We start from the raw sequence: 12,479 nt of genomic DNA on the forward strand, positions 1-12,479 counted from the left end.
TATTTCTCAGTAAAAATCCCTTTTCTTTTCGTCACTCAGTCTTTCAGTCCTTTGAGATTTCTATGAAAAGCACAGCTATTCATTTTATGCACCGTGGACATCCGCATAGTCCTTTGGGTTTGTGAGCCAGAGGGGCAATATGCAAAACAGGCAGTTGTGGTGAACTTTCCCCTGTTGAACGACGATGGTCTCATGTCTTGTTTGATTCTATAACTCTGATATATTTTGGTTTACTGAGGGGACATAAGACACAGATGGAATTTGCCTTTGTTCTCCTAACTGAGCGGTTGTGTGAATTCTTTCAATGGCAACAGCATATTGTCTTTTAAGGAGCCTTTGAAATTGATGAGTCACCTTCAAAGTTATGTTTCCCAGAGTGCAGGGGAAATTCTCTCTGGCTTTAGCTTCTGATGTTCCTTTGAAAAATAAAGAAACAAAATAAAGCCAAAAAGAACAATGGTGTGATGAAGAAGCTTATGAATAAACTTAAAAATAGCAGTGTATTGGTTGGGTGGATATACAATTTTATGCCCTTGCGTTGGACTGTTTCTATCAGAATAACTGCATTTGAAATAATACCAAGTGATGCTGAACATCAGATCCCATGTCTCTGTTTACTCTGAAGGCAGCGCCGGTACAGGTGTGATGTTTAATGAGAATGGTGACGCCCCGGGACGATACGATATCTTTCAGTACCAGCTTTCCAACACCACCAACCCGGGATATAGAATCATCGGCCAGTGGACTAACCACTTGCGGCTCAGTGTAAGCATATTAAGCCCCTTGGTTGTTTACGACCATTTCAAATGCTTGTTAATGAGACACATGTTACTCTTTTTCTCAGGCTGAAGACATGCAGTGGTCCGGAGGGGATAAACAGGTTCCAGACTCTGTTTGCAGTTTCCCATGTGAATTTGGAGAGAGAAAGAGGATGGTGAAGGGTGTGCCGTGCTGCTGGCACTGTGAATTATGTGATGGCTATCAGTACCTCATGGACGAGTTTAACTGTGACACCTGCCCCTTTGACATGCGGCCCACCCTGAACCGCACCGGCTGCAGACCCACTCCCATTATAAAGCTGGAGTGGAGCTCTTCGTGGGCCATCATCCCAGTATTTCTCGCCGTGCTGGGCATTCTCGCCACATCCGGAGTCATTATCACATTCATCCGCTTCAACGACACCCCCATTGTCCGGGCTTCAGGCCGTGAGCTCAGCTATGTTCTTCTGACAGGCATCTTCCTCATATATCTTATTACATTCCTCATGATCGCCGAGCCGGGCGCCGTGGTGTGCGCATTCCGCAGGCTGTTTTTGGGGCTGGGCATGTGCATCAGTTATGCTGCTATGCTCACTAAAACCAATCGAATCTACAGGATCTTCGAGCAAGGGAAAAAATCTGTCACACCACCAAAATTTATCAGCCCCACGTCTCAGCTGATCATCACCTTCATTCTGATCTCAGTACAGGTGTGTGAATGCTACTAGGCCACGAGCAATAGTGACTTTAATTATTAAAGGTATAGTTCCAACTGTCTGTCTGTCTGTCTGTCTGTCTCTGTCTGTCTGTCTGTCTGTCTCTGTCTGTATGTCTGTCTATATACAGCTCTGGAAAACATTAAGAGATCACTGGAAAATGACAAAGTTCATATTCATTTTTAAACAACACAATACTAAATTAGGAAGAGTTCAGAAATCAATATTTGGTGGAATAACCCTAATTTTTAATCACAGATTTCATGCGTACTGGCATATTGGCTCGTACTGGCATACACTCTACCAGTCTTTCACATTGCTGTTGGGTGACTTTATGCCACTCCTGGCGCAAAAATTCAATCAGCTCGGCTTTGTTTGATGGCTTGTGACCATCCATCTTCCTCTTGATCACATTCCAGGTTTTCTATTTTCTGAACTCTTCCTGAGTTAAACCATTAGTATTGTGTTGTTTTAAAACAAATATGAACTTGTGTCTTTGCATTATTCAAGGTCTGAAAACTGCATCTTTTTTGTTATTTTGACCAGTTGTCATTTTCTGCAAATAAATACTGTAAATGACAATGTTTTTATTTGGAATTTGGGAGAAATGTTGTCAGTACTTTATAGAATAAAACAAAAAATTAAATTTTACTCAAACACATACCTATAAATAGCAAATCCAGAGAAACTGATCATTTTGCAGTGGTCTCTTGCAGCTATCTGTATGCACACACACACACACACACACACACACACACACACACACACACACACACACACACACACACACACTATCATTGTGAGGATTCTCCATAGACATAATGTTCCCCTTCTGTCACTCACTCGACGTTGGGTCGATGTAGTGACACTAGGGGTCTCTTTTGAGAGCCTCGGTGTGGCAGGGCGGAGGGCGGGGCCGGGTCGTGATCCTACACACCCGGTCCTGTATTAGGCTAATCAAGCTTCTGAGGTTTAAAGGTCGACTGCAGAGGATCGTGCGGCAGAGAGAGATCGTTAACGGACATGTCCGTTGTGTGTGTGTGTTTATGTTGTCTTTTGAGTTTATCATTAAACTATTATTTATATTGAAATGCCGGTTCTCGCCTCCTCCTTTCCATTGATCACTTTACACTCGGTTACCTCTATCTTTGAGAAAAGGCCAATGAGATCTGGCAAACAGAATTTGCATGCCCCTCCCCCGGACATATGCGTATAAAATGAGGGAATCGTGCATCTGTTCAGACAGATTTTTTCTTTGGAGCCGAGCGGTTGTGTTTCAGTGAGCTGAATAAATCCACTGCTGTTCCACTCATCTCTAACAAGAGCGTGTGCTGTTGGAGAAACGGTGAAAATCAGCAGCTTTTCTCTTCTCTGCACCCCAGTGCAGACTACGCCCCTGGGCGCTTCGACAGCCACCTAAAAGAGTTTTATTTCTGTTAATGAGTATATATCTCTAAAAGAGCAAAGCACTTGAACATTGAATGTCTTTTTAAAGACTCATCTTTTTCAAGATGCCCTTCTGTACATGTGTTATTCCGGATGCGGTCCGCTTCAGATGGCCACGGGTGCTGCTGCAAGTGTCTGGACAGAGAACATACTGAGGTAGAATTTGTGGATGGTTCATGTTCTCATTGTGAGAACATGACCATGGCAACGTTGTGGTTGTGGCTTTCCTTCTTCCGGGGGAAAGCCACTCCAGCCACCCCCCTCGCTGCGCCTAGTGAGGCTGGCGCTAGGGGCATTTTCGGGAGTTCAACGGGCATGGTTTTGCTGGGTAAAACCCCGCGGACCACCCGTTTCCCAGCATGCCTGTCTGCCCCCGTCCGCGTCCGAGATGAGACCGGCTTGCCTTACGGCCAGTCTGATGTCTCTTTCGGACTCCCGAGCTGGATGAAAGTTTCACCGCTTTATCGGAGAGAGTCCTGGCGGACTCCGAAGCTGAGGACTTGACCGAGTTGGCGCCCAGAAGGCTCCCAAATGCTGCTGAGACGGGCAACCTAGGGAGAGAGACATCTGCTGCGGAGCTGGTGTTCAGACCACTCCATCCCCTGGTGGAGGGCCGGGCGGAGAATCTTTTGTTCCTTTTCTTTGTTTGCCCACATTTACCCACAGGTAACGCTCAGCGAAGAGTGGAGACTCCACCCTCAAGTGGTCCATTTTAGTGCCGTGATTTGGGCACGGTTCGCCACAGCACACAGGTAGCTCTGTTCGCCTCCCGAGATTCCACCCACTGCCCGCACTGGTACTCTCTGACGGAAGCTCCCCTCTGCACATACGTGCTGACACACAGCTGGCCCCGGGGGCTGCGCAAGTACGCATTTCCCTCAGTGAGCCTACTTGCACAAGTCCTGTGCAAGGTCAGGGAGGATGAGGAACAAGTCATTCGTCACTCAGACTTGGTTCTCGGATTTCATACTCCTCGCGACAGCACCTCCCTGGCAAATTCCCCTGAGGAAGGACCTTCTTTCTCACGGACGGGGCAGCCTCTGGCATCTGCGCCCAGAATGGAATGTGGAAGGTCTAAAATGGTCTACCACCAGCCGTCGTAGACATGGTCACTCACGCCAGAGCTTCCTCTACCAGGCTCTATCCCCAAAGTGGCACTTATTCGCAAATGGGTGTTCTTCCCGATCTGAAGACCCGCAAGTGTCCTTAGAGGTGCCCAAAGCCTGAACCCTCCTAGTCCATGCCTGTTCCCCTCATGGGATCTCTCCATTGTCCTCTCGGCCTTCAGAGAGCCCTGTTTGAGCCGGTAGAATCCGTCGAACTAAAGGCCCTCCAATTGAAGACGGCCCTCCTGATTGTGCTCACTTCCATCAAAAAGGTTGGGACCTGCAAGCCTTCTCTCTCAGTGACCCTTGCCTGGAGCCCGGTCCGTCAGACTCTCACGTCATCCTGAGACCCCAAACGGCCAGGTGCCCAAGGGTCCTACGACCCCTTCTTTAGGGTTCAGGTAGTGAACCCGCAAGCGCTGCCCTGGGAGGAGGCAGACCCAGCCTTAGCGTTGCTGTATCCGGTGTGTGCTTTATGCACCTACTTCGATCACACTAGAGCTTTAGACACTCTGAGCAGCTCTTTGTCTGCTTGGTGGACAGCGGAAAGGGAACGCTGTCCCCAACTGAGGCTTGACCATGGGATCGTGGACACCATTGTGTAGGCCTTCCAGACCCCAGCCGTGCCCGCCCCCTTCCGGGTTCGAGCACACTCTACAAGGAGTGTGGCATCCTCATGGGCACTGGCCATGGTACCTCTCCAGCAGACATCTGCAGAGCGGCGGGCTAGGCAACACCCAATACATTTGCAAGGTCTTACATTCTCTGGGTTGAGCCAGTTTCATCCTGTGTTTTGACAGGTCCGAAAGTGTAGAATTCGGTAATATGGTGACATCAGCTGGCCAGGTGTATTGCTTGTGCATAGTGCCTTTCCCCTCCCCTGAGGTAAAGACGTGCGCTCTACTCCCCCAGTTGAGTCCACAAGCCACGGACCCTGGGTGTCCTTCCTCCGTAGCTCTCTGGCTCTAAACTCAGCAGAGGAAGTTTGCAGCTAGACCCACCGCAGGCACCGACTTGCCTGCACTGGAATAGGTGCGCCACAGGTTCTGATTATTCCAAAATATCCTGTGATGTATTTTCTGTGGTGTGGTCCCCCTATCGGCAGACACATGTCTCCCTTGGGCAGTGCTCCCTCTGTCCCCAGTCACTGTATTTGTAGAGCTCCTCCCCGTCAAGGCAGGACCTACCACCGCGCCACTTCCATGTGTGGCTGGTAAGCCCATGTGATGTATTTGCCACATGTTAACCTCCCCTGTTGGGCAGGATGTGGTCTCCGTGGGGTCTTTTCCCCCTGAAAGTTTAGGATTGGAAAAGAATGCCTTTTCCGATTCGTGTTATAGCGTTAGATGCCCCCAGCTGCATCTAACGCTCTATGGAGAGAAAACATATAGAGAGAAAAGGCTGGCGCGGCCTGCTCCCAGGCTAGTTACGTCGCTTCCCTCCCTCAGGGATGTGGGGAACTATATGACGTCTCTTCGGGCGTTAGGGAAGCTTGCACCTGCATCAGCAGCCAACGTAACACGTTCAATGTTGTGGTGTTTTTGGATAGGGACCCCTAGTGTCACTACATCGACACAACGTTGAGTGAGTGATAGAAGGGGAATGTCTTGGTTACTGTCATAACCTCTGTTCCCTGATGGAGGGAACGAGACATTGTGTCCCTCTTTCCACAACACTGTACTAAGCTGCTGAAATGGCCAGGACCTTACTCTCTCCTGTCTGAACAGACGCAAGCTTCCCTCCTTTTATACTCGTATATCCAGGGGAGAGGCATGCAAATTCTGTTCGGCAAATCTCATTGGCCTTCGAGAGAGACCCCCAGTGTCACTACATCGACACAATGTCTCGTTCCCTCCATCAGGGAATGAATATCGTCTCAGTTACGATATTAACCGAGACGATTTTTATACTGTATGGACTATAGATTCTATCCCCTAACCATACCCCTAAACCTAACCCTAACAAAAAACTGTTTCTGTATTTTTAAATTTTCAATAAAACATTGTTTAGTATGTTTTTTTAAGCTATTTAAATTATGGGGACACTACACACAAATGTTTTACATAGAAAAACTTGCAAATATTACAGTTTTTCTCAATCGCTTTGGCTCAATTCTCGAATGAGAATTCTTTTTTTTTTTTAAACATTCCATTCAAATCTCTGAACAATTAGTTTCTTGTTCACACCAGATTTGAATTTCTTATTCATTTAAGCAAATTGCATGTGTTTTGGCACAAGTTTGCAAAAGAGTAAGTACGGGCATATGGTTTGCTGATCAAAACTGATGAGTTGATTCTCAATGAAATTTTCATACTCTTCACAATTTCTAACAATGTTTCATTGTGTGTGCCCATCATATGCAAAATCATCCGTTCAATTATCAAAATCTGTCAGACATACATGTATATTCCATAAATATCTATGACATGGAATGTTTTTTCGTTGTTGCGTTTACATGTTTTTATGTATTTTGTATTTTTTTGCATGGATGTCATTTTGTGGCAATTTTCTGTTCACTATATTTGACTTTACATGTAATAAATGTGTAAAAATGGACATGCAAATGTGAATTTTCTGTAAATGTAGATTAACTGTATACATACAAATGTGCATATTCTTTTTCTGTGTACAGTATTTTACAGTATTGACTTTTCCCAGTAAACATTTACCTACTGTTGAAATCGGTTTCTAAAAAGCTCAGTGTGATACACAATAGCATTCAGCTAGACAAAACTGACATTCTTGTATAGTACAGTAAGCATTCAGTGCCAACAAAAAAATAGACATGACATGACTACCATGGTGAAATAACATCTAAACTTTATGACCCGTACATGTTTTTAAGTAAAAAGCCTTGAGAAGCTACCTTTAAAAGCACTAAATAAATATAAAGTTTATTATTATTATTATTTTTAAATAGATGCAAGAAAAACAAGACAAAATAGATGTCCAAAAAGTACCAATCAAAATCCAGAACAAAAATATTGCAATGATGTCATCACGGCCAACAAGAGATTTCCAAAGTTTATTCTTAAATTTCTTAAAAATGATAAAGTTTGCAAAATTAATCAACAAAACAAATTTGAATAGTCTGAATGATTTGTTTTGTTTTCTCCAATATGCCCAATTCCCACTACTTAGCAGGTCCTCGTGAGGGTATGGTTTTTCACTTCATTCCGGGTGGCGGAGGACAAGTCTCAGTTGCCTCCGCTTCTGAGACAGTCAATCCGTGCATATTATCACGTGGCTCATTGTGCATGACATAATGGAGACATACAGCCTGTGGAGGCTCATGCTACTCTCCACGATTAACGCACATCATACCACATGCCCCATTGAGAGCGAGAACCGAGAACCACTAATCGTGACCACAAGGAGGTTACCCCCATGTGACTCTACCCTCCCTAGCAACTGGGCCAATTTGGTTGCTTAGGAGACCTTTTTCTCAATCGAGAATTTAATTTTTTTTGTGAACTATCCATTTAAGCAGTTCAGGCTAAATTAATTAAGTGGAGCATAATCAATACAAAATGAACAATGTAGTTCACAATGGAGCCCCTTAGTTCTCTGCAGCCACTTTGCTTTATGTCTCCAAAATACTTTTTTTTTTCCAAGGACCTTTCAGCATTGAATAATTTAAAACATGCAAGATTTTAAGTGAAGCTCAGAGAGGTGCAGCAAATCCCCAGAAAGCTCTTCGCTTTAGTGTCCTCCATTAATAGACATGCTCACACATTATTATTCCAAAATTATTAGGCTTGAATTTTATTCTTAACAGTGAATTGTGATTTCAACGACCATTGTGCAAAGACACTGATATTGTACGAATGTTCCTTCATGACATTTCTCTGCGTGCAGCTCCTGAGTATTTTCATTTGGTTTGGAGTGGTTCCCCCACACACCATTATCGACTTCGAAGAGCTGCGCCCCCCCAACCCTGAGTATGCACGTGGGATCCTGAAATGTGATATGTCAGATCTCTCACTGATTGGCTGTCTGAGCTACAGTATGGGGCTGATGGTCACATGTACAGTCTATGCCATCAAAAGCAGGGGGGTTCCTGAGACCTTCAATGAGGCCAAGCCCATCGGCTTCACCATGTACACCACCTGTATCATCTGGTTGGCCTTTGTACCCATCTTCTTCGGCACATCACAATCCACAGAAAAGGTAAATTGTTAATGAAGCTATAAATGAAGAACAATATACTGTTATTATATCTATATATCTACAAAATGGAGAAACAATTAGAAGATAAAGAACGGCGAGCCACATATTTTGGAATTTCTGCAGTTTTGTTTTGTTTATGCAGCAACATTTATTCGATACGTTTAAATGATAACACTTATTACTTGTTATTCTACAAACTTTGTTTTGGACTGTAACTCCTCCAAGCTCCTACATCCACAGAACCCTGTACAGACCTTTAAGACTGTTCTGGAATAGTGTGCTATGCCTTTTTTAATTGAGTTTTCACCACTGATATACATATAGAAGTGGATTGCCGATGCAATGGTAAACTGCCAGCAGGAGGTGAAGCCACCGGAAGTGTTCGAGCGGCCATCTTGGTATGCCCAAACTCTAATAGAGCTTCAATGACTGACAGGCGAAAAAGCCCCGTTTCACAATCTGTATCTCCTTATACAACAGTTGCATTTCGCCCTCTAGTGACAAGCATGTTTAATGTTTAATTTGCTTGTTCTGGATTATATTCGTTAGGAGGGAGAAGATATACATGGTTTGCGATGTCAGAGCATTCGCCTGCCCTCGTGTTCAGTCTATCAGTGTAGGTCAACGTCCACCAAAAGAAGGAAAAGCTGTAATATCTGCTTGTTTAGGGTGACAGCATGTCCTTACCCCTGAACAGGACTTTAAAAAAGTCAGACAGGGAATTCTAAATAACCTTAAATGCCCGGTATGTTTTTATATTGAAGTGCTCTCTGTAGTCATAGATGGAAACATGTCATAAATACGTTTGTATTTGCCATTTAAACCTAGCGTATCAGTTTAATTTTAACCACCTTTGTGTGTGATAGAGGGGAGAGAGCGTGCGCTCTTATTCAAGTGACCGCGAGAAAAAGGCACTTTTTGATGAAAACATAAAACAAGTAACTCTGAACAAACTCTTCGATCCTCACAATAAATAAGTCTGAAAATGTCTGTTTGTATCTTACCTCAGTTTCAGTGAACTTGTTTACATTCAGCTGATCTGTTCGCTTATGAAGTTTGTTAAAGATGATACGGTTTAATTCAGATACACAAAACTCGCTCAGGCTTTCAAGAAACAGGAAAAATTCATGACTTTAAATAAATGTTTTGCGTTGTAGGGGTGCACATGCAGATTTCAGCTATAAAATCGGTGAATGAATGACTAATGTTTACTTGCTGAAATAAGATAATTTCCTATTAAGCCAACGGACACATTGGGATGTTTGGGCATAGCAATATGGCGGCGCAGTGGCTTCACTGTTTTAATGTCATGAGCAATCCAGTTCTATTTCATCATTTACTCACCCTCATGCCATCTAAGATATGTAGGACTTTCTTAATTTTGCTAAAAACAAACAAATATTTTAGGAGAATATCTTAGCTCTGTAGGTCCATACAATGCAAGAGAAAGGTGGTCAGACTTTTGAAGCTCCAAAAGCAGATAAAAGTAGCATAAAAGTTAATCCATACAACTCCAGTAAGTTAATCAAAGTCATCTGAAGGTTTTGGTTGAGAACAGAAAATTAAACACATTTTTCACTATAATACTTGACATCATTAATCTCTTTGGAATGATTTCAAGCTTGATTACAGTTCCTAGCACCATCGAGTGCTCTGCGCATTCATTTGTGTTCTGCAGAAGAAAGTCATACACATCTTGGATGGCTGTGGGTGAGTGAATGATAAAAGATTTTAATTTTGGTGTGAACTATTCCATTTACCCCATCCCCCACCCACCCCAATAAAAGAATCATAAAAGACATCTATTTCACTCGTGCTTAACAGTTCAAGTCTTCTGAAGTCCTACAATAGCTTTCTGTGAGGACCAGACCGAAATTTAATAGTTATTCACTAAATATCTTGACGTTCCGCCTGTGCTCTACCTGGTGCATGAGGGAAGAGGGATGTCTGATTCAAGAACAAATTGTTCTTTGGAGTCTGATCTTATTCAATGAATCAGTTGATCCAGTTCACAAGATCGATCCAGTCCAGTCCGGTTCTCAGGTTCAACTCTTTGACTCAATGAATGAATTTACAGCCCACAAGGGGAAGATTATTAAAGAATAATGACTTACATTTCAGTCTGTTCCTCACACAATGCTAGACTTCAAAAGACATGGAATATAGCACATATGTTGTATGGACCACTTTTTATTGTGAATAACATTTTTATTTGGCTTCACATACAACAACAACAACAACAACAAAAACACAATAGTGCATTATGTCATTTTGGACCTTGACAGCTACAGTATATTCCTGATTCACTTTCATTATATGGGCTATATAGTGGCTATGATATTCTTCAATTCGCTTTTTGTATTCTGCAGAAGAAAAAAAAGTCATACAGGTTTGGAACAACATGAGGGTGAGTAAATGATGACATAATTTAGATTTCTGGGTGAACTATCCCTTTAATTACTATTTAAATGGCATAACAGCGTATGTTCAGATGCTAACCACACCATGCATTTATTCATTCAGTTTTCCACATCTATTCATCCTGTGGGGGATGGTTTTGCCAACAATGCAGAGGGATTTAAAAATGGAAAGTATACTCTGACTAATAGAGAGGTCTTTTAGTGGCCGGTCAACCGCAGTGCTCTTGCCCCTCAGGTGCTCTTCAAGTCTTTTCGGTTCTTTTTGAATGAAAAGAAAGGCAGGCAAGAAAAAGAGACCAGATATGCCCAATTGTATGCAGGAGCTACATAGTCTAATATTGGGCCATGTGTGGCCTGTGGCCAATTTATTTATTTGTGTACCGTTATCTTACATTTTATCATACGAGGTTCAAATTTATAGTCTATTTTGTGTAGCGTTATAATTCCCTGGAATTTTTGAAACATCATATTACAGTAAGATGTGATTGCCCAAGCTATTGATTGGGCTTATGTGACATTCACTTAAAGGTATTTTAGTTGTGTATTGCAGGAGTATTTATGCAGTCTTGAATTTTTTTACCAGCATTTGCTTTGTACAATCTCATAAAATGTCAGGGGTCTCCATAGGCTATCAAGTTATTTATATATTATAAATTAACACTGTGTCTGCATGTTCGCCAGTTATAATAAATGAATGACTCACATAGAGATACAAATGATGCATCAGTTATATTGCCTATCAGGGTTTATTTGTCTGGCTCTCATTAGCTGCAGAATATCAGTGAAGATTATACAATGGAGCACAAATGTTCACTTGTTATAATGTGAATATTACAGAATTTCTTAATATTTTGTGAGTCCCTCTTTTGATTTAATGAAAGCATGCACTTGAGCTGACATGGAGCCTGTAAGTTTGTTCAAAACCTCATAATTCATGTTATCCGAGAAGGATTTGAAAATATTCCAAAGAGCATCTTTTGTTTTTCAATGGAAGTTTCAAACAAAGGAGTTAACATGGTCAATGTCACAAATTTGCTTATTTGATTAGTGTCCTTGAAATAGTCCAGAATGTTTCTCTGTTTTACATTTTCTACGTCTTTCTGTTTAGATTTTGAATCCACCATTTTCAACTTCACTGTATGTACTGTGGCACTTACATGGAATGAAATGATTAGTCATCACACTGATCTCCAGGAAATGAATTGATCTCTCAACATGATCCCTGTGACAATCAACAGAGAGTGTGCATGCTTAATGTGAAGTAATATCTCAACATTAAAACCCTGACGGCTCATCTACATCATGTGCAAGGTCACGGTCGAGCGCAAGCTGAAACATTACCTCTTAATCTTTTTCCGTCCTCAACCAGATGTTCATTCAGACCACCACGCTGACCGTGTCCATGAGCTTGAGTGCCACGGTGTCCCTTGGAATGCTGTACATCCCCAAAGTCTATGTGATCATCTTCCACCCAGAGCAGAATGTTCAGAAACGCAAGCGTAGCTTCAAAGCTGTGGCTCAGGCTGCCACGGTCTCGACTCATCTCTCGCAGAAATCCAATGACAAACAGAATGGAGAGACCAAAATTGAACCAGATAGATCCCAGTGAAGGAGGTAAAGAGATCATTTTAGTGTTGACTTTGCAGCAGCAGCAGCCTGTACTGAACAGGGGCATCATGCAGGTGTTTTAATTGAGGGGTACCAGCAGTGCCCTATGCCAGGGGTTTTCAAACTGGATTTGGAGGCCCCAAGGAGGCCCTAGGTGTTTCACAGAACAAAGTATCAAAATAATAAGCTAAAACAAAGTTTAAAAGTTTAAACATTCAAAAATTCAACATTAATACTGTTTTATTCTGCTTTCTA

General features: G+C 42.7%; 1 protein-coding gene across 1 annotated transcript in view; it reads left to right on the plus strand.

Moving 5' to 3' along the window:
• Positions 1–12,479, plus strand: part of LOC127632735 (metabotropic glutamate receptor 8-like) — a 36,364-nt gene that overhangs the window by 22,220 nt on the left and 1,665 nt on the right. Inside the window, exons 7-10 of the mRNA XM_052111479.1 lie at positions 626–765; positions 845–1,468; positions 7,885–8,196; positions 11,986–12,230. Of these exons, the coding sequence (XP_051967439.1) occupies positions 626–765; positions 845–1,468; positions 7,885–8,196; positions 11,986–12,225 (1,316 nt within the window). The 3' untranslated portion in view covers positions 12,226–12,230. The remainder of the gene's footprint in view (positions 1–625; positions 766–844; positions 1,469–7,884; positions 8,197–11,985; positions 12,231–12,479) is intronic.

The sequence above is a fragment of the Xyrauchen texanus genome, chromosome 39 (genome assembly GCF_025860055.1).
Source record: "Xyrauchen texanus isolate HMW12.3.18 chromosome 39, RBS_HiC_50CHRs, whole genome shotgun sequence".
Classification (NCBI taxonomy): Eukaryota; Metazoa; Chordata; class Actinopteri; order Cypriniformes; family Catostomidae; genus Xyrauchen; species Xyrauchen texanus.